This window comes from Lutra lutra, chromosome 1 (assembly GCF_902655055.1).
Source record: "Lutra lutra chromosome 1, mLutLut1.2, whole genome shotgun sequence".
NCBI classification, from domain to species: domain Eukaryota; kingdom Metazoa; phylum Chordata; class Mammalia; order Carnivora; family Mustelidae; genus Lutra; species Lutra lutra.
The window spans coordinates 4,252,533-4,273,524 of NC_062278.1; the positions used below are offsets into that span (position 1 = coordinate 4,252,533).

A 20,992-nucleotide genomic window follows, 5' to 3' on the forward strand; every position below is an offset into this window, starting at 1 on the left:
AGATCCAGACACATACTGTGGTATATGACAAAGAGGTTATTACAATTTAGTAGGTATCTTTTTTTTTTAAAGAGTTAGTTTTATTTATTTGATACAGACGGAGAGCATACAAGCAAGGGGAGTAGTAGACAGAGGGAGAAGCAGGCTCCCCATTGAGCAGAGAGCCTGATGTGGAACTCGATCCCAGGACCCTGAGATCATGACATGAGCTGAAGGCAGATGCTTAATCGACTGAACCACCCAGGCGCCCCAAATTTAGTAGGTATCTTGCAAAATTAATTTAACCTGAATCTACCCGAGCTTCTAGACCTAAGTTCAAGTTTACAGAAATGTAAGGTTAAATGAACATGTTAAATGCTACTATTGGGAAAAATCCAGACCAATCTGAATATGACATATTCTACGAAACAAATGGCCATCAAAAGAAAAAAACAAAAAACAAAAAAATCATAGCCAAGGATACCATTTTTTAAATTAATATTCTCTTTTTTAAGATTTTATTTATTTATTTGACAGACAGAGCTCACAAGTAGGCAGAGAGGCAGACAGAGAGAGAGGAAGGGAAGCAGGCTCCCTGCTGAGCAGAGAGCCTAATGTGGGGCTTGATCTCAGGACTCTGGGATCATGACCTGAGCTGAAGGCAGAGGCTTTAAACCACTGAGCCACCCAGGAGCCCCAAGGATACCATTTTTGAGGTAACTGAGAAAACCTGAATACAGCCTAAATACTACATAATACAATGTAAATACTGTTAATTTTGGGGTGTCATAATGGTATTACATTTATGTATGAACCGGCCCTTATTTTTAAGAGGTCTTTATGGATGAAATATCATAAGTGAAACATTCAGGAGGAAAATATCATGATATATGCAACCCATTTGAAAATGGCTCAAACAAAAACTACATATACACATATACATACATACTGATATATGGCAAATCAGATCTAGATGGTGAGGGGCACGTAGGTGTCATGAAGACATTAGCAGGAAGACATTGGTACATTTCATCTCACTAAATTTAAAAAAGTAAAAGAAAGATAAGAAAAACAAGTAGAAGAAATCCAGAGAGATCTGCAGATCTTATCCACCATGCATAAGCCCCCCAAATGAATGGCTCAGATATTAAGAATGTATACACATCAATTAGAAAGATAGCTAGAAAAATGTGCATAAGCTATTGGTAGAAAAATTCACCATCAGAGAAAAAGCTTAGACACTCCATAAATATATCAAAAGTTGCATCATCTCGGGACACCTGGATGGCTCAGTTGGTTGAGTGTCCGACTCTTGGTTTCAGCTCAGGTCATGATCTCAGGGTCTGGGGATCGAGCCAGGAGACGGGCTCTGCACTCAGTGGGGAGTCTGCTTGAGATTCTCCCTCTCCCTCTCCTTCTCCTTCTGCCCTTACCCCCACTCCCAAATAAATCTTAAAAAAAAAAAAAAAGTTGCATCATCTTAGAAGTAATCAAACTGTGACACTATTTCACGCAGAGTGGCAAAAAACAAAAACAAAAGAAAACAAAGGCACAGTCTGATGTAATTCTCATGGTCCAGCTGCTTGGAAGGCAAATCTGACGTGGCCAGTAACACTGCAGACGAGCATACCAAACCCCCTAGAACTTCCATTTTCAGAAGATCTCGATAGCATGCAGAAAGATGTCCGCCGCAGTACTCTTTATAACTGCAAATATCAGAAACATTCCAAGTGGTAATCAGGCCAGAACTGGACACATCATCTGGGTATATTCATACGATAGGATACTACACAGCTGTCGAAATGAGTGACCTAGGACTCCTATCAACAGGGAAGACCCAGTAAACGTGTAGTGCTGAAGAAGGATAAACGTGCAGGCTAAAGAAGGATGCGCACGGTACTACAGAGCATTCATGCACATGTGAAAATACCCAAACCCACGACCAGCCAACAAACATTTTGTTACATGGTACTTATTTATAGGTAGCTGGCAGACAGCTTCTAAGGGGACTCCAATGATCCTGGCTCCCTGGTATTTGCTTTTGTGTAATCCCCTCCCATGCTGGGCTGGGGCTGATCTGAGCAGCCAACAGAATAGGACAGAAGTGACCCCATGTCAGTTTCAAAACTGGGTGTAAAAAGACCAGCCTGGGTACTCTGTGGCACTTTTACTTTCTGGAATCACTTGCTCTAGGGTGACCGGGTGCCCATCTTAAGGATGGTCAGGGAAGCCTGGTGGGAGGTCCCAATGGCGAGGAAAGGAGCGCTCCTCTCTCCGACCCCATGAGTGAGCTTCCAGTAGGACCCAGAACCACCCAGCTAAGCCGCTCCTCCATTGCTGACCCTCAGCACCTGCCAAGTCAGAAAGGGCGGCTAACCGTGGGGCTAAACTGTTACCAAGCAAGAGACAGCTAATGCGAGGCACTGATAACTATGTAGCGAAATCTTAAGTGCATAGTAATTAGAGAAGAATCTACACAGTCTGAGGATAAAGGGTCATTCTGGGGAACGCAGTGGAGTGGGGCTTTAAGCTACATTTATTTTCTGATTCTATGACAAATTTTTGAAGCAAATATGACAAAACGTTAGCATTTGTTAAATCTGGGTGTTCCGTAAGTGTGCCCAGAGCACATGATTTCCTAGTACTTAAATCATTTTGTTATTTAAAGCATGTGATAAATTAAAAATAAACACTTTTAAAGAGAAAAAAAAGGCAGTGTACCTCTTCCATTTATTACAGCGCTATAGACCACTGTCTGGCTCCTAATTGCGCCTTTTAGGGAAGTAATTACTTTAATGGCTAAACGGTTTGTGTGGAAGAGGAGACCTATCTGTGTATATTCCCACTGCTGAGAAAATCAAATGTTTAAGAACCAAAACCTTAAATACGCCTTTTTAAAAATAGTCACCAAAAAAAAACCAAAACAAAACCCAAACTTCTATAACACCTAACAAAGAATTCATGTTGAAAGGCAGGATGAGTGCTGCTTTGCCTGCAGACACTTAATATTAAACTATTTCCAACAGCAATTCACTTAGGAGACATGGTGATTACGCGCTCTGTGGTATTAAGTAAAGTGGACGATATGGCTGTTGCCATAGTAGCCTCTATTTTAATGGTATTTAACAAGAGAACAGAAATTGTGGGGAAAACCGCTTTAGTGCTTGGTTCCCTGGGTTATGAGACGTGAAACACTCACAGCTGGGAGACCGGTAGCATCTCCAATCGTGAAGTCCCAGGCAGTGCCACAGAGGAAGGTCTCCCCCAGGGATACCTCCCAGGCTAGAAACAGTCAATGCCCTCTGAGAGGTAAACATTCACTCCCCACGAAGATGACAAAATGACAAGCCCCGGGGATTCGGAGCCCGGTCCCTAGGGCAGAGTCAGAGCGCCCGTATGAGCGCTGAAGAAGGCATTTGCGGCAATCAAGTGTGTACGTGGCGTTGGGGGGTTTTGTTTACACACCACTGAGCTGGACTAATATTCCCGATGCAAGTTTTTGCCCTGATATGCCTCTCCTCCCACTCCCCAAACTGCTCTTTCATCTGCTGGGAATGCCCCTGTGTCCAAACAAGGATGGGCAGCATGACTGACCTACTTTATCCACCGGGACACTGACATGACCTCTGCGAGTCAGATAGTGAATAAGAGCTGACATGTCCCCCTTTGGAATAAATCAGCTGAGATCACCCGACGTTTTGCCTGCACCCCCTCCCCATCTCCATAGCTCTCCCCCAGACTCCTCTGTGGGTTTTTGGTCCCAGTGAATTTCGGGGTGACCGGCACAGCCAGCATCCTGCCCGTGGGTCACTACAGTGTTTCATTACATTCACGCCTCCCTCCCCATACTGTGTGGGGACCCAAGTCTCACTCCACAGCCACTCATTTCCTCCTGTCCCATGTCCTCGCTGCCTCACAGGTGCTTAATTTTTCTCTTCGTTGGCATGTTACCTGCCATATCTGAACCCCACGTGCCAGGACCGGTCAGTCCTGAAATCCCGCCCAGGAGCCTGGCAGCGCCCACCTGCTGCCTGGTCACACATGCACTTTCCACGCATCCCCAGCAGTCCTGGCTCATGCCCATGTCCAGGACTGGCCTTTTCTGCCAAGTACCTGACCCTCCCGCTAAGCCGTGCTCTAGGTGGACACCCCATCCCAGCCAACTGCTCGTCTACAGACATCTTCCAGTCTGGGGGGCTTACCCACCCATCACCTTTCCTGCCCTCTCTCCTGTGGTTTCCCTGAACACCGGCCCAACCTTCAAGCTCAGCTTCACAGTACAACATTGCCGACTCACCCCCAAACCAGCTCTTCAAGGGGGTTCTAGGAGAAAAACACGCTCCTTGATCTCCTCATTTTAGGATTTCAAGAAATAGCAATGACAGGCATTTACTTCTTTCTGCACAACGAAGATTGCTTTGACGGAAAAAAAAATACACAGCTTACCCATGAATCTTTAATTCTCCTGTCAAAAAACTGTAATTTTTCCTCAAGGTCCCCTATCTTTATTCTGTGGTGTGAGATACCATTCTAAATTTAATGTGAGACATAACTATAATACTAATGTCAATCACGCATCTGTTTTGTGTCAAGTATGGGATTAAACATTTTATAGGACGGCCTCACTTCCTCTTTTCTACATCCTGCCGAGCCTCTTACTGCTAAGACTGGCTGTGGATGACAGGCCTGTGGGAAAGAATTCAAAGGCAACTGACCCATCCTCAAGAGTTGCTTCCAAGTTCATGAACGGATGTCAAGTACTCTGGCCGGGGGTTCCCCGTCCAGCGTGACCATCGCTTACCTGCACAGGGGCTGGCTGCAAAGCCCACCCTCTTCCGAGCTCTGTCGAAGATCACGTAGAAGCCCTCCATCACGGTCGCACCAATCACCAGCGCATTTGTGGAAGGTGAAATGCCGAATCGGTAGCATTCATAATTCAGGCCGGCCCCCATCATGGGCTGGATGTAGAGCTGTTTACGAGGAGAGAGCAGGCAGACAGACACAGAAAAGCATGAACCCGGCAACCTCACAAAGCTCTCAAGGCCACAGTGTGTTCCAACCCTCCCAGGAGCCATGGGGTGAAGCAGGGTGAGAAGGAGATGACATCACCCTGCCATCCAGAAGATGACATCACAAGCATGGTGATAAACACGACTGAAAGTGATAAAAAAACACGTGCGCCTCCCGTAACCACGCACAGATGCACCCACACAGATGTCCATCCATCCGTCCATCCATCTGTCCATCCATCTATCCGTCATCCATCCATCCGTCTATCCATCCATTCATCCATCTGTCCATCTGTCCATCCATCCATCCATCCGTCCATCCATCCATTCATTCATCCATCCGTCCATCTGTCCATCCATCCATTCATCCATCCATCCGTCCATCCATCCATCTGTCCATCCATCCATCTGTCCATACGTCCGTCTGTCCATCCGTCCATATGTCCATCCATCACTTGGCATGGCCTAAATACTGTCCCAGTATCAGCAACAAACACACAGTCCCTCTGCCCTCGAGGCTTCCCATCTGGCGAGGGAGCAGGTAAATGAAGTGGAGTGGGATAGGCCCCTTCTACGGTCATGGGACCAGCAAACTCTTCCCCTCAAACTCCTCCTTCCCATGGCCTCTGAGAAAGGGCGGTCTCCTCTTCCTCCCAACATCGGCTGCTCATTCTCAGGCACCTGTGTAGGGTCCACTCTACCTTCGTCCCCGGCAAGCATCAGAGAATGCCAGGGCTCTGGCCTCTGGTGGCCAAACCCCCGACCCCACTCCACCCCAGGTGACCCATGTGGCCCCATGGTCCTAAGCATACCCTGGGGCTCTATGCTGATGCCCAAATCCTGACCTCCAATAGATCTTTGCTGCCACAGCCATACTCAACAGGCATCTCAAATGTAGTATCAGAGAAACTGGACTCAGGACATTCTCCCCAAATCTGTTTTTCTCAAGGTCTTCTGTTTCAGTAAATCTGTGATTCACTCATTTCCTCAGGCCCTATAGCACCCGGCCAGGATCTCTTTGCTTACGTGGAAACCATACCCAGAGGCTGCAGGCCTTCCTTTGAAATGGCGTTCGAACCCCATCACACCTCCCATCCCCATGGCTACCACCCCGGTCCAGACCATTAGCATCTTCTGTTCTCCTGAGATACGGTTGTGACTCCTAACGGGCCCCAGGATGCCGTCTTTGTCATCCTCTGCCAAAGAGAGCTTAAAAGTAGGCAGCAGGGTGGAAGCAAGATGATTTATTTCCTCCGTCGGCGAGAGAGAAGCTGCCACAGACAGAAGACCCAGCACCCTCTTGTAGGAAGCTCCCGCGAGGGTGAGGACCATGGGCTATGCATGTTCCATCAACACAGCTCGTGGCCCTGACGTCCTCTGGGGGCGCGAGTGTAAGGAAATGAGTCAAAACTTAATCAGGGAGCAAGCCAATGTCATTCAGGGAGAACAATCCCTCCGTGTTTTAACAGCAAAGTATGCAAATGCAGGCAACCAAGAGAAGAGAGTGGCTTAGCAAGATAAAATACCAAGTGTCTGCAGAAAAAGGCAATAAAGGGCAAGATGAGTAGGAAGAAGGGCTTCCTTGTGAGTACGGGCCAGCCCTCAAGGGGTAAAAGCAGGAAGAAAGATTGAGGTGGGAAAGGCTGGGAGCCTGAGGCCTTGCGGCCGGAGGGGGTGTGAGGGGAGGGATTTTTAGAGGGTTCGACAAGAAGGGGCTGCACCAGGTGACAAGGGAGGGGTGCAGCCTGGAGGCAAACCACAAGAGAGGTGGGACAGGGAGCCAGCCCCTCAGGGTGGGAACACAGGAGCACTATTTAAGGTCTGGGCAGGACAGGAAACTAGAAGTCACACCAGAGGAGAGTACAATTGAGCTGACACCAGAGGAAGATGAACTTCAACGCCCCTGCCAACGTCTGGATGGTGAGAGGAGGAGGGGCTGTGTGGCAGCGGGGTGAGCAAGGACATAACGGTGGCAGCCCCTGGCGTCCTCAACAGTTAGACCTGGGGCCACTGCTGGGTCCAAGAGCTGCACCCGCAGTCAGAACCCTCCCAGACTGGGCTGTCTGTCTGCAAGCCCTCCCTTCAGGCGGGGAGTCGTTCTGTTATCCGCTATGCTCCCGGAGCCTCGGCTTCAAGGGGACGGTAGGCACCCAGGAGAGCCTCACTAAATGCAGGTGACGCTCACGAGTGGTGCTGAGCTTGACGAACATCAAACGAAAGATGCAACTTCTCATGATCAACTCTAACGAGGCAAAGGCAGGGGATGCCCTGACCTGCTGCCACGGCACCGTCACCTAAGGGTCTGCAAGTGAGCCCCAGGCATGTCCATGGACACACACACACAAAACACACCCCGGCTTCCGAAGAAACCAATTCTATAATAAAACCCAATCAATTATCACCTATCATGTAACTGAGGATATCGATGCTAAAATATGCGGACCGAATGTGTATCTTTTACTCTTGTATGTGTGTCCCAGCTCACTGCCAATAGAAGTTCCAGACTGTAGATGCTGTAACGAGCTGGGGAAAGCTGACGGATGGCTAGAGCTCAGAATAAACTGTCTGTCTTCAGCTAAAATAGCACAAATAGACCAACCAGTGGTAGACTGAAATTATTTACATTTTTAGGGGTATGTGGAAAAGAAAACCAGAACTTGCCCGTGGGCTGGGGTTGCGGGCTGTTTTTGTCAACAGGCCAAAAAAGAAGCAGCCCGTGTGTTTTGGGGAAAGACTGGAGACAGACATAATTTAAGACAATTGCCTTTGACACAGCTCCTTCCTGCGCTAGCAAGCATATGCCCATCGAGGACTGCCGATGCCAGAAAGGTCCCAGGCATGGGGCGTATTCTAAAACCTTGGTGGGAAGGAGCCCTGACGAGTGCCTTAAAAGTTAGGGAGAGGGAGGCAGGCAGACAGAGCTGTAGTGTTGGGAGGTGCCCCCCCCACCCCGCCCAGCACTGACCGCGAGGGCTGTGTCAGTGCCACACAGAGCATGGGAGGTAATCAGCACGGGATGGGTCACAACTGCCCGTTGAAGCCCTTCTCCGAAGAGGTGACAGAAGGAGAATGGAATGGGAATGCTGCGGAAGAAATTGGGAAAACAGCAGGGGAAGCAGATTTTTGAAAACCAAAAATGTGAACATATCCAAATCAACCCAAAAAACATCTAGTCTCGTGAGAATACTACTGAATTCTCACGCAGAGATAACAAAAATTAAAGGCAATGCTCCCAGCCTCCCTCATTATGTTCTCGCACTTAGCCCGTGCCAGGTCCTGGAACCAGTCATTGAGCCCCAGGGATTTTCCAGCTCTGGAGGCTACTGCCTGCTCTGGACATCACAGATTTTCCCCCAAACGCCTGTTTTCTTCTGTATCTTACGAGTCCCTGATTCTGCCAACCCACGCCCCTGCCACCCATTCCTGATTACACGCTCACCTCTGACTTTAGTTACAGACCACCCGACATCCACATTGTGCTGCTTGATGGACCAAAATTTAACCATAAAAAGCAATTATTTTAAAGATGGAGAAAGCATCACTGTATGCAGTGAAAATGTCTTTGGCAAGTATTATGATTTCTCCCTTTAGCATTAAAGGGACAGACGGAGAAAGGGCTCAGTGATCTGCTCAGCGTTACAGTGTGAGTCGGGGCGGAGCTGAGCACGTAGCTCAGGCCTCAGTGACTGTGTCCTCCATCCCCGGGTCTCTGTTGAGGCTCTCAAGCCCAACCCCAGTAACCCGCCATTCCTGGAAGGCATGTCCTCACGGACAAGTTGAGAAGGGAAACAGCAGTACTCTTACTTGTTTTACTTCTGAAATCATTCCTCCTTCCCTAGCTCCCAATCCCACCCTTTATCCCAAAGTCACCAAATCACGACAAAGGCACATTGATCTGTCTGTTCCAAAACACCTGTGATTACACACTAGTCCCCACTGCATGCTCACACCAGGGAAGGAGCAAGGACCTCCAATCTCACGGTTCTCCTTGTCAAGGAATTAATGTAACTGAGGAAGAACTAGAAGCCTGAGCATGTGCTTTTAAAGAAAAGAGAGCTCAAACGCAAAGGGCACAGCATAAAATACCCCCTAAAGGGATGACTGCATGCCGGAGGGGCAGACTCGGAAGCCTGCGTTATGAGTCAGAAGGGAGGCTCACAAACGGGTTATTTTGCTCAGCAGAGGTTCAACAAAAGAGGGTTGTCTGAGTTGGACCTTGAAGGATGGGAAGAATCTGGATATGCAGAGGGAGTGGGGGAGGTGAGGGCATTTCGGGCGTGGGTGGGGGGTGGCAGAAGGAAAGGTCAGGAGAGCGAGCATGAAGCCTGGGAGGACGCCGACTGGTGAGTGGCAGTTCAAGGGCATGGAAGGGTACAGGGAGGCCCGGAGAGCCACAGGAAATGAGAACATCAGTGTGCACAGGGTGGGGACTCACTGATGGCTCACAGCAGGGACAGCAGGCCGAAAGCTGCCTCCTAGGAAGATCACTTTGTGAGGGCGTTAAGGGCAGAAAGGAGGGGACTGGGCATACAGAGTGTGTGTGGAGGTCCCCAGAGGGGGACAGAGGGGGACCTGAGTGCAAGCCTCGGGAACCAGGAGGTGAGAAGCATGACTGAGCAGGGCAGAGCACGCTGTGTTTGATTAGATGCGTAGGAGGAGGAAGGAGAGGAAGGAGCCAATGACCTCTTGAATATGGAAAACAGAAGGCTGTCTTCATCTCTCAAGCATCAAGTTTTATTCTCCTTTTTAAAAAAACATATTTTAGGGGCACCTGGGTGGTTCAGTGGGTTAAGCCTCTGCCTTCGGCTCAGGTCATGATCCCAGGGTCCTGGGATCGAGCCCCGCCTCGGGCTCTCTGCTCAGTGGGGAGCCTGCTTCCCCCCTTCTCTCTGCCTGCCTCTCTGCCTAGTTGTGATCTCTCTGTCAAATAAATAAATAAAATCTTTTTTAAAAAAACAAAAAAACATATCTTGGGGGCATCTGGGTGGCTCAGTCGGTTAGGTGTCTGTCTGCCTTCAGCTTGGGTCATGGTCCCAGGATCCTGGGATCGAGCCCCACATCAGGATCCCCGCCCACCAGGGTGTGCTTCTCCCTCTCCGTCCTGCTCCCCCTGCTTGTCCTCTCTCACTCTTGTTCTCGCATAAATGAATAAAGTCTTTAAAGACAAATAAATACGTAAAAGAAAAGAACGTATTTGGTGCTGTGGTAGACACTGCACCAGTGTCCTCCATTCTCGGCCTTCCACTTCCCCAGCCCAGGGGGTCTGGGCCGCCTCGGCCCTGAGGGCACAGCACTGTGAAGGAGTAGGCAGACGGCGGTGGGCCTGCTCTGGGCCCCCTGGGTGCGTCGCCCCCCCAGAGCCCCCCCACCACCACGAGGCAGCTGCGGGATGGTGGGAGTCTCGAGCCCCATTGCTCCACCAGCGAGCCACCAGATTCATGAGGGAGGCCACACACAGGGCTGGTGTCCCGATGTGTCCACGAGCGTGTCGAGAGCAGCAGGCCTGCCCGGACTCACGAGCAGGGGCCCACGCCCTTTGATGAGGGCCGCCCGGTTTCGCGGTGGGTAATAGCATCCTCGTGACACTCCAAGCCTAGCACAGATGCGCTACCTGACGCGAGAACCGCCGCACTTGGGCGGGTCACCTGTTCAGGGAGAACAGCCCAGGTCCCCGCTCATACCTGAGGCAGGATGGTTACACGGAACGACTGGCTGGAGTTCTCGTCTCTCAGGTAGATGGAGATTTTTGGGAAGTAAGACCAAGGTGTCTCCGAATTGGTCCAACAAGCCAGCTGGGACCCGGTCCAGAAACCATCAGAGAATTCTGGAATCTGGACAGAACGAGATCACGTGAGAAAGCAGGACTACTCTGGCACATCAACAGGAAGGAGCTCCCAGCTCCCCTCGACACCTCGCCAGATGCCCGCGGCGGTAAACCATGTTTCTCTTGGACGGCGTGGCGGAGACAGCAGTCCTCTGGAAGGGGACCGGTGATGACAAATTCTCGGCTGTCAAGATCACCCAGGCACGCAGAGTACTGACTGGTGTCGGACTCAGCAGCCAGCCCTCTGTAGCACTGATTACTTTAATTCTCGCAAACCCCCATGGGCACAGTAGCAGCACTCCCGCACCCCACATTAGAGATGAGGAAACAAGAGCACACAGAGGGGAAGCCACCTGCCCCAGGTCTCGGTAGTGGGCAATGGCCCTTTAGAAGAGAGGCTACATCCCGCATGTGGCCCTCTAGACTGCTTTGGGCATCACCTCTCCTCTGAATTTCGAGCACAGCACTCTGCCCCCTGCTGTAGAGTCTTCCCACTACCCCCCTGGGGGGAGGGGGGAGGTCCCTGCAGTCCCAGAGTATCTTTCTCCTCCTCCAGACATCAGCTCAGACACCACCTTCCGGGAAGCCCTCCCCACCCTGCTGATGTCCCACCATGTAGCTCTTCCCCGTGGTCCTTCTTCCTTTAACAGCTGTAATTTGACATTTATGGGTGTAACTGCTTACCTTCTCTTTCCTGCACGGTGATCTGAGTCCTTGAAGGACAGAGATATATTGTCTGCCCACCTCACAGTTCTAACACCTAGCCCATAGGAGAAACACAGGAAATATTTGTGGGAAAAATGAACAGCCAAGAACACAGAGCGCACACCTGAGCCTCCCAGCAGGGGTCGGCTGAACCTGAGGAGGAGCGATGCCACCTGCACATGCCCGCTAGGCGCTCAGTCCGCAAGTTACCCACAGATAACTCCCGCCACCTCACCAGGGCAAGGAACAGTTTTGAGCAGACCTACCCTGCACACGCTGGTAGTGTATGTGATGGGGGCGGAGCTAGGAGAGTATGGGGTGGGGCGGAGCTAGAGGTGGGGCGGAGCTAGGGGCGGGGTGGAGCTAGGAGTGGAAGGGATGGGGCGGAGGTAGGGGCAGGATGGAGCGAGGAGTGGAAGGGATGGGCCGGGGCTAGGGGAGTCCTGACCTGGAGTGAGGGGTGACTATCAAGGGAGCGTCCGGGAGAAGCTGAAGTCAGCTAAGGGCCAGGAGCGGTAGGGGATGAGTCTGAGGGCGGGCGGGCCGCGCACAGAAGCTGCCTCACTGGACGGACCAGAGGGCAGCCGTGGAGCAGGAGCTGTGGATAGGAAGGAGCAGGAGCCGGGGGACAGAGGTTATCTCGGCGGCCTTGGCGTCTTCAGCAGAGATCATCTGTCAGAGATCCGAGCTTTGGGGAGAGCCAGATGTGATTTACGAGTCCAAAGGGGATTTACAAAGGCCACGAGTTCTGGAATCTGAACTCCTGTCCAGCCAGGCCCACTCGAGAGTCACTATGGGTGGATGGGAAACGATGATTTGGCACCGAGGGAATCCCTTTCAGGTGAATACAGGGAGAAGAGAGGGGCCCAGGGCCCACCCTGGATGGCGCCAGCAAAGCAGACACCCACGAAGAGGGCGCAGGGACGGGAAGTCCAGGAAGGAGGGTGCTATGGGAACGGAAAGTACGATGGTGCGGAGACGATCAGGGCAAGTACAGAGACAGTGGAGCCTCACAGGGTGAGTGCTGGGTGCTCTGTTGCAGGAAGATAACGCGGCAGGTGTGTGCCTGCCTGCCCTCGTCCCTCCGTCCCTCCGTCCTTCCGTCCTTCCCTCCGTCTGTCCCTCCCTCTGGACCACACAGTGGGGAGAAAACGCCCTGGGGTTTTTCATCTACTCCAGGGGCCATCCACTGTGACACTGTTAGTGACTTGTAACATTTTAACAGTTTGTAACATTGTAACATAAAATGTTAATACATTTTCACCTTTTGTAAAAGTTGATTTGAACTATCTGTTGGAAGGCGGAATCCCAGAGGCCAGATGAGTCGATGAGGGTCATTCGCTGGCCAGAACGATGGGCTAAGCTGGGGGGTGGCTGGGTCTGCACCCAGGGCAGGGAGCCCCACGTCAGTGCCTGTGGGCAGCTCCAATTTGCAGATGAAGGATCAGGCCTGGTAACTCACCTAAGGATCCCAGCTCCAGATCGGATGGGGGCCCTGTGCCTCCAAAGAGGCGTCTGTGAGTCCAAGAGCCTCCCCGGAGGCTATGCCATGTGTCTTTGGAGGACAGTTTTGACCCTCAGATCACAGAGTTCAGAGTCAGAAGTCATCCTAAGGCAGGTGTCATCCTGCATCTGGATTTTACAGATGGGGGAGCGCTGGGCCGAGCACCAGGGCGCTGCAGCTAGGAGGAGAGGGTGCTGGGCCTCTGGTGTCTACAGAACTCCATTTCAAAATACAGACCATGCATTCCTAAATTCCCATCTGAACAAACCGGGCCAGGAGACAGCCCAACACTGGCATTGCATTTAATTCCCCGAAGCCAGGTTATTCCCTTAACCAGAAAGCAAGCTTACACCACAACAGGTGAGAAAGAACACACCCATCTTCGGTCCAGGCACACGGACACAGGGACTCTGTGCCCTCGTCCGTTCCCCCGTCCCCACCTTCTCCCTCCCCCTGGCTGGCTGTGCTTTTCCTGCCCAAGACGGAGAACCTTCCCGGGTCCTCCCCTTCCTGACACAGGTTCTGGAATCAGAGGATAATTTTAGACAAGGCAAACAAATCTTGTAATCCCATTTCTTCTACCACCACCAACCACGGGCTACGATGCCCTAGGGGTGCCACTCTCTTCCCTTGTGGCTCCCATGGGGGCTAGAGTCCCTGGCTCCCCAGAGGTGGGGCCAGTCCTGCCGGGTGGTCCTCACACACTTCCAGCCCGGAATACTCAGTCTGAGGAGGCTCGTGTCAGGTCTGCCAAGGACACTCTCACTACCGAAGAAAATCAGCATATGGCTCCATATTTTAAGCACGGTCTGATTTTCAGCCAGCGTTCTGAATCGAGGGCACTAAAAACTTTCCTTGCCTTTTTTTCTGATTCAGCAGATACGGGCTAAGATAGGAGCTTTCCTGTGGCTTTTGACCACTGCTGCCCGAAAGTCCTTTCAAGCTCAGAAGGGGCCTCTGCGCTACTTCTCTTCACGGCTCTTGTCCGTTCTCCCCGTTCTCCTGCAGCTCCGCCCACGCCAGCTCCAGACTTCTGAAGTTTGGCTCAGGACACCCAAAACCCCTTCCTCCTTCCCCCGCTCCTGCTAGAACCCGTCAGCAAAGACCTGCTCAGCATTTTCCCATCATTCTTTGGATTCGGCCGGGGAAGTCGTGGGAGTCAGGCTGGTGTTAGCACCAGCATGAAGACTTTGCACAGGAGACACGGGTTTTTGGTGACCTTGCAAGGGGGATGCTGTACAAAGGAAGGCTTAGGACAATACCCAGGGAGCGGAGAATGACATCTGTCTCACGTTCGAACAAAGAGCAGCTGCCCGGTGGGACATCAGACGCTTCTTGTTCTGCAGCTCCCGTGCGCAGGGCGCACTGTACTCCAGCACCCCCGGCAGCCCCGCGAGGAGAACGTGGAGGCTCCGAGGGCCCAAATCCCGCCCCAGGCACCCCGCTAGCGAGCAGCCGAAACCAGCCTCCGTTTGGGTCCTTCCGACCCCCGAAGCCTTGTTCTTCCCACTCAGTGCCTTCGGTTTACCCTTTGGTCTCTACCCTGCTGCCCGGAACCAGCTGGAAAGCTGGGGCCATACCGGATGCTGTCAGTTGCGTCTCCAAAATTCATGTTGTTCTTGAGCAGGGTTTTTAAATTTATTATACGGGCTGATCGGCCTTTGTCTTCCGTGAATCACATTCTTTTACAGAATAATTCAAATCTCAGTACAGCCTGAATGAAGGCCAAAAAGAGTACGATTTGGGGTTCACAGGTCTTGTTTTAGAGGCTGTGAACATATTCCTGGTTCACTATTTCCTCTAATATAGACTGTTACCAAGAGGCTTTTTTTCTTATTAAAAAAAAAAAAAAAAGAAAGAAAAAAAAAAGTACTCCATCCAGGTTGCTATTATTTGAAATACTCAACAGCCTGGAACCTTCAGATCCAAATCCCCTGAGGTTAATCTGAAGAAATTCTTTGCTAGTTAAGAGTAAGACTGTGAACTTAATTAAGTAATAGTTGAAAAATTACAAAACAAAACAAAACAAAACAAAACAATCCCTCAGATGAAGACTACTGAATACACAGGAGTGCTGCCTCCCCCAGTATGTGGTCATGACCTGGGGCTTTCCGGGATTTATCAGAACCCTGAGGACTCACCAGAGACGTGCGGGCCACCGCCTCAACCACCGCGTTGAACACCTTCTGGGGTAGGCGCAGGAGTGTGGTGCCGCTGTCCACGATGGCCTTGTCTGCGTTATACTGGAATAGAGGCAGGTTGGTGGGGAGAGGGCATGAGTTCTAGGCAATGTGATTCTAGCCTGCTGTCCCTGGGGGTCCACCACACACAACTTCCGGCAGCCGGGGGACCTCACCGGTGACTCTACTCATGGCACAGTCTAGGAACTTGGACGCTAGCCCAACATTCTCACTTCCCAGAAAAGGAAACGGAGACCAGGAAAGGGAAGGGACGTGTCCAAAATCAACAGCTCTCCCCTCACAGACAACTGCCCCATCTGGAGGTGCCCAGGTGACCCTCTCCCTGTCAAGGAGCTCCCAAGGGCAAAGGGGGCAGACCCCTGTGTCTTTCCAGATTCAAATGACACGTCAATTACCATTTATGCAAATCCTACAGAAGCAACTATTATCCCAGAAATGGAGAAAGAAGATTAGGATGGCCAGACACACCATATCTGGATTTAGGATGGAACCACAGCCACGTTCAGAGAGGGGATCTCACATGTGCGCACATGGAAGTCTGCACTGCGTTGTAGCCCTCCCCTTGGAGTCGATCACTGGATTCTTTAGTGTAAGGAAGTGCCTCTGACCAGAGAGCCAGCTCTGTGGCCTCAGGACTGGAGACTCTCCTAGAAGGAGCAAGCACTGCTCTCTTGAGCTCGGGTGGGTTTCAGAGGCATCTGTGCCTGTGGGAACCGTGGTGGGCGCGTGAGAAAGGAGGTGGTGGCAGGGAGGCACAGAATGAGATGCCCAGCCTGCAGGCACTGTGGGGGACTGCCTGCCGCAAGCTGTCCTCCTCACGATGCCATTACGGCCCCCAGGAACGCCCAGCGCAGACAGGGTGTGCACAGCGTTCCTGCGGGATGTGGACCCCCACCTCTGCACGTCTGCCCCCCCGTGAGGACAGTCAGGACACGCTGCTCTGCAGAGCATGACTTGTCCTGGAGGGAGAGGGGAGCGGCGGTGGAGGGGTGAACAGAAGGCAAAGCGGATGGTTTCTTTTGAGTTTCATTTTGCTTAATTGTAGCCCCCGTTTTCTCCCTTGCGCGGATTAAAAACCTGCTCTTCCAACCTCTGAAACACAGTCCTGAACCATCAAGCCCAGGGGAACGGCGAAAGGGGCTCTACAGTGCTCTTCAGACATGCCGGTTTATGCTTTTTTTTTTCCCTATGAAGCTGAGTGACTGGAAGGAAGCAAGTCTTCTAGAGGGAGGAGTTCATTATGATACAAAAAGGCCCGATCACTTTTAATGTATGAATCTTTGATTTACCTTGTAATGTGCCTTCTAGTTTTGTTTTGTTTTGTTTTTTTGAAGATTTATTTATTTATTTTAGAGAAAGAGAGAGCGTGCATGCTTGTGACGGGGGTTTGGGGAGGGGCAGAGACTGAAGAGACTCCAAGCTGACTCCCCATGGGACACAGAGCCAACCTAGGGCTCCATCCCAGGGTTCTGAGATCATGACCTATGCCAAACCAAGAGCCAGACACTTAAGTGACTGTCCCACCCAGGTGCCCCCATACCTTCTAATTTCCTATTCCAGTCCCAGCTACAGTATTAAAGTGACACAAAGAGATCACGATGGGCATACCTCTCTGCAATCCAGATTCAGGCTCTGGCCTCCGATTTCCAGCTTGAGAATTTCTATCTGGTAGTACCACTCCTCCTTAATAGGGGTATACCAGATGTCTCCTTTGTACAAGCTTGGCTCAATTCCACCCAGGACCTGAGAAGGAAAACATTCATAGGTATAAGAGAAAAAATACAGAGGCATAGCCACAGGTTACACTGAGAAGCATACAGTCAGAATCCCCATCCGCGTCTTACGATGATGTTACAAAACAGAGATGCTTGGAAATTAAACAGGGAACATTTGGGGGCCATGTATCAAAAGGTCAAACAGTCTTGTGCCCTCATCTGTTCCAGATGCTCTGGTGGTCTCCCTTCTGTAAAGGATGGCCCTCCAATTCTAGCCTTCTCATACCAAGATGTAACCCCCATCGAATGAGGTAGAACAGTGAGCCACACTGTCGGACAAGAATTCAGTTCCTCAGAAGACAGAGGAGGACTTAATGGTCTCACACGTTTGCATGGAAGGCAGACAAAGGAGCGTCCCTAATCAAAATCTGATGTTGCAATACTATAAAACATCGCCCCACATATCCTAGGCTGTCCTCTGTCCTGAAAAGGGGGATAAGTAAGGTATTCAGATCGGGTGCAGTGTAAGCAAATGAAAGCAACTGCGTGTCTGCTTCTCACAGCTGGACAACTAGGGGGTTGTCAGCACCTGCCCCAAAGGGGCCCTTCTTGTGCGCTGTCCTTGTCACCTCTCGCTTGAGACATCGGGGCGGGGGAGCAGGGTCCATTGAAGGGACACAGCCTCAGTACATCCACAGAGCTGGTGGCCTTGATCTGTTCGTGTTTCACTAGAAAACTTCCTGCTGTGTGTATGTGTGTACACACTTGTGCAGAGAAAGGACATACAGGTGTCCCTGTCTTGGCACCAAATTAGGAAATCGCCAGTCTTTCCTTCAACCCGTGGACCAACCCTGGGTCTGCCACACCCCCACTGGTCCTCACCCGCCCCTCTCCCACCTGCCAAAATTTTTCTCGGAAATCATTTTAAAAAGCTTTCATAGAATTGGGGGAAGCAATGAGAATCAGCTTCTGGCTGGCAGGATAATTAGAAAAGATAAAAATAATACCTAATTTTACCCATTTTTTTTAAAGGTTCTATAAGAAGGGTGATCAAAATTCCACAGTACTGATGTATACTTCTGTGTCTAGCATTTCCACCAGGGTGTTCACAAACAGAAAAGCTGCCCGATTCATTTGTGATATTTTTCCCCCCTTGAGGACTAAAAGATACCCACAAGACTACCTCCGTTGGTACCAGATCCAGCCACGGGCAGCCCCGCCCCACACATCTGCATGGAGAAGACGTTGGGGATCCTTGCTTGGGCCACCAGGGAGTCGAAGAACGTCTCCAGGGAACTTGACGGCTGTAGGAGACACAAGGACAGCAGCCCCATGACTCATGGCGGAGATGAGGACCAAGCCGAAGTTGACATGGGGCATGGGGTCCAAACCTGGTTTTCTTCATATTTGTTTTCATGGGGAAACAACAACCATCTGTTCAAGGGCAGTAATTCGGAAACCAGCAACAGACCTTCCTACTACGCAATGTTTTCCTGTCTGTGTGGCTCTGTTGGAAAAATAAGATAGTATTTCTAAAATCGGAACGAGACAGAGAAGATCTGTACGGTCCCTGCACAAGGCAGAGACGCAAACCTAAGACACTATTTCTAGAGCTGCTGGTACGTCGTCACATTATCACCATGACGCCCTGTGAGGCAGGCACGAGACATGGAGGTGGGTCACCAACGAGGCTGGTGGGCTCCCATCTCAGTCTGAGCAAGGAGAGAAGCACCTCTGGGAGTGGCCTTTGTGGCTTCAGAAAACGTGCTTCATATCTCTAGGCCACGGTCGTCTGCCACACGCCAGGTGCTAAGCATGAGACCTCTCAGACCCCAGACTCTGCTGAGCTCCGAGGAGCAGGAAAGCAGCAGGAAAGGACAGTCCTGCGTCCCTGAGCTTGAAAAGCCCCAGATTCCCAGCTACCATAGTTCAGTGGACCTAAGTGGCCTATGCCTTCCTTCCACAGAGCCAGCACTCACTCAGGGCGCCCCATGTCTCCAGAACTCAGTGTGCGAACAGCTCTACACTGGGGCTGGGCCTCCAGGGCTGCTGGTCCCGAGGACCAGTCAGGGACCTGTGCATAGATTTTGGGTTTGACAACCAGGGATATGGATCACTCAGAGATGTTGGTTCCTGATGGAAATTTACTTGTAGTGGCCCAGTTGCCGGGCAGATTCAGAACACTGGCAGTCAACACCGGGACTATCACTTACTGCCTGTAAGAATGAAAACTGTAATTCTGGGGGGAGCAAGGGCACAGCCCATTAGCAAGTACAAAGCTTCTCATTTATTTAACTCAGTTGCGTCTGGCCTCCTCCGGCTTCTGTGGCCTCTCTGGCAGGACTGGGCAAGATATCCTCACACCACGTGTACGTTGGCGTCTCGGGGGATGACGGACACGAAGTGGGCTGGGCGTGGTGCTGACCCAGGCTGCCGTCCTCCCGGCCACCTGCGTGGGAGGCAGCAAAGGCAACACCGCCTAGGACTGAATTCTGGCTTCGCCACCTGCTCCCCATGTGACCGGTTCCTTTGTTTCTTTATCTGTGAAATGGGGAAACAGTAGCCTCCCGGAGCTGCTCCTGGGGCTTCGATGAGCCAATACACACAAAAGCCTTGGAACAGTGCCTGGCCCGCAGTAAGGGATCTATTAGGATTCTGCCCAGTCATTCCTCAGGTTCCCTCTTGAGGTTTGAAAACATACAGGTACCAGGGTCAACCCGAGAGAGCCCAGCTCAGGGGCGTGCAGTTGGACGCAGGCATCTGTGGTGTGAGACCCTGTAGGGCAGGGTCTGAGGCATAGCCTCGGTGGGAATCCTTGGCGGGAAGCATCATGACTGATTAGGGTCGCCACGCGCCGTGGCCATCACTGAGGGCTCGGCCAACCTATCTCAGCAGCAGCTCTGGCCCACCAAGCCACACTTCCAGCCACACACCACGTCCTACCCATCCCATGACCATCTCCTCAAACCTGGGATAGGAAGCCAATCGCCTTCATCTCAGAATTCCATACACAAGAAGGTCGTGTGGCAAGCCCGGCCACCCCTGGGGACCCAGAAGTCACTATTTGCAAGGAAGCTTATTTTCAGCACTATCCACTGCAGGCAAGTCAGCTTTATTCTGCTGTTCCCCAGAGAATCAGCATGAAACCAACCATGCTCATACCTTTCCCCGTCCGAGCCAGGTAACAAAGCTATGTTTTGTCCTCGGTCACGCTGTCTATGAACTTGTACCGAGGAATGTATGTTATTAAAATGAGTCTACACAGTTCATATTAAGCTCACCCTACGGTACTGAGAAGAAAGGGGCTCCAGAGCCCCCCCAGGCTCTGGGCGAGGAGGGTAAACCTCTCCTACCCTCAGTCTGCACATCCGTAAAATGGGAGAACGTGGCCACCCACAGAGGTCACCAGGACCCAGGGAACCAAGTCCTGGGATGTCCTCAGCCCTCCTGCCTCATAGGCCTCTCGCTCCTTAAGAGTCCCAGGCTCGGGGATGCCTGGGTGGCTCAGCCGGTTAAGCCACTGCCTTCGGCTCAGGTCACGATCCCAGAGTCCCGGGATTGAGTCCTGCGTCAGGCTCCCAGCTCAGCGGGGAGTCCGTTTCTCCCTCTGACCTTCTCCCCTACTCATACTCTCTCTCACTCTCAAATAAATAAATAAAATCTTAAAAAGAAAAAAAAAAGAATCCCAGGCTCAGGAACTCCCCTGCCTGCTGCCCGCTCTCCACCTCACCCCTCCGTGCACCATTACTAGTGAGCTGGGGCCAGGACGAACATCCCTGTCGGAGAGAAAACAGGCTTTCCCTCGAGCATCCTCCTGGACCACGATGGGCTCCGCAGCCCCTCCAACCTGCTTCTGCGCGTTCCACACTTCTCTGGCTGCAAGCTGAGCGCTGACCAATCAGAGGGCAAGATGCGGGGCCCAGGACGGCCAGGAGGGGTGACCGCCTTCTGCTCCACTCCAGGACACGCCCTGGTATTTCATCCGCTTGACCCGGTTCCCCTCTTGGGGGAGACTCCCCAGCCTGCCTCCCCACCCAGGCACACCAACGTCACTC

At 51.6% G+C, this 20,992-nt stretch overlaps 1 protein-coding gene and 1 non-coding gene across 4 annotated transcripts in view; one reads left to right on the top strand and one right to left on the bottom strand.

The window, feature by feature from the left end:
* Window positions 1-20,992, bottom strand: part of BACE2 (beta-secretase 2) — a 78,254-nt gene that overhangs the window by 11,657 nt on the left and 45,605 nt on the right. The window contains exons 4-9 of one of the 3 annotated variants that reach the window (XM_047719781.1): window positions 18,113-18,241; window positions 16,831-16,965; window positions 15,163-15,264; window positions 10,670-10,819; window positions 4,781-4,949; window positions 994-1,016 (exon numbers count right to left, since the gene is read on the bottom strand). In XM_047719781.1, the coding sequence (XP_047575737.1) occupies window positions 1,009-1,016; window positions 4,781-4,949; window positions 10,670-10,819; window positions 15,163-15,264; window positions 16,831-16,965; window positions 18,113-18,241 (693 nt within the window). In that variant the 3' untranslated portion in view covers window positions 994-1,008. Of the gene's footprint in view, window positions 1-993; window positions 1,017-4,780; window positions 4,950-10,669; window positions 10,820-15,162; window positions 15,265-16,830; window positions 16,966-18,112; window positions 18,242-20,992 lie in introns of those variants that run through there. The other 2 variants (XM_047719772.1, XM_047719775.1) reach the window with 2 other exon arrangements.
* LOC125089934 (U6 spliceosomal RNA) lies at window positions 18,445-18,546 on the top strand. The gene has a single exon (XR_007124104.1). It is a non-coding gene; the product is annotated as a U6 spliceosomal RNA (small nuclear RNA).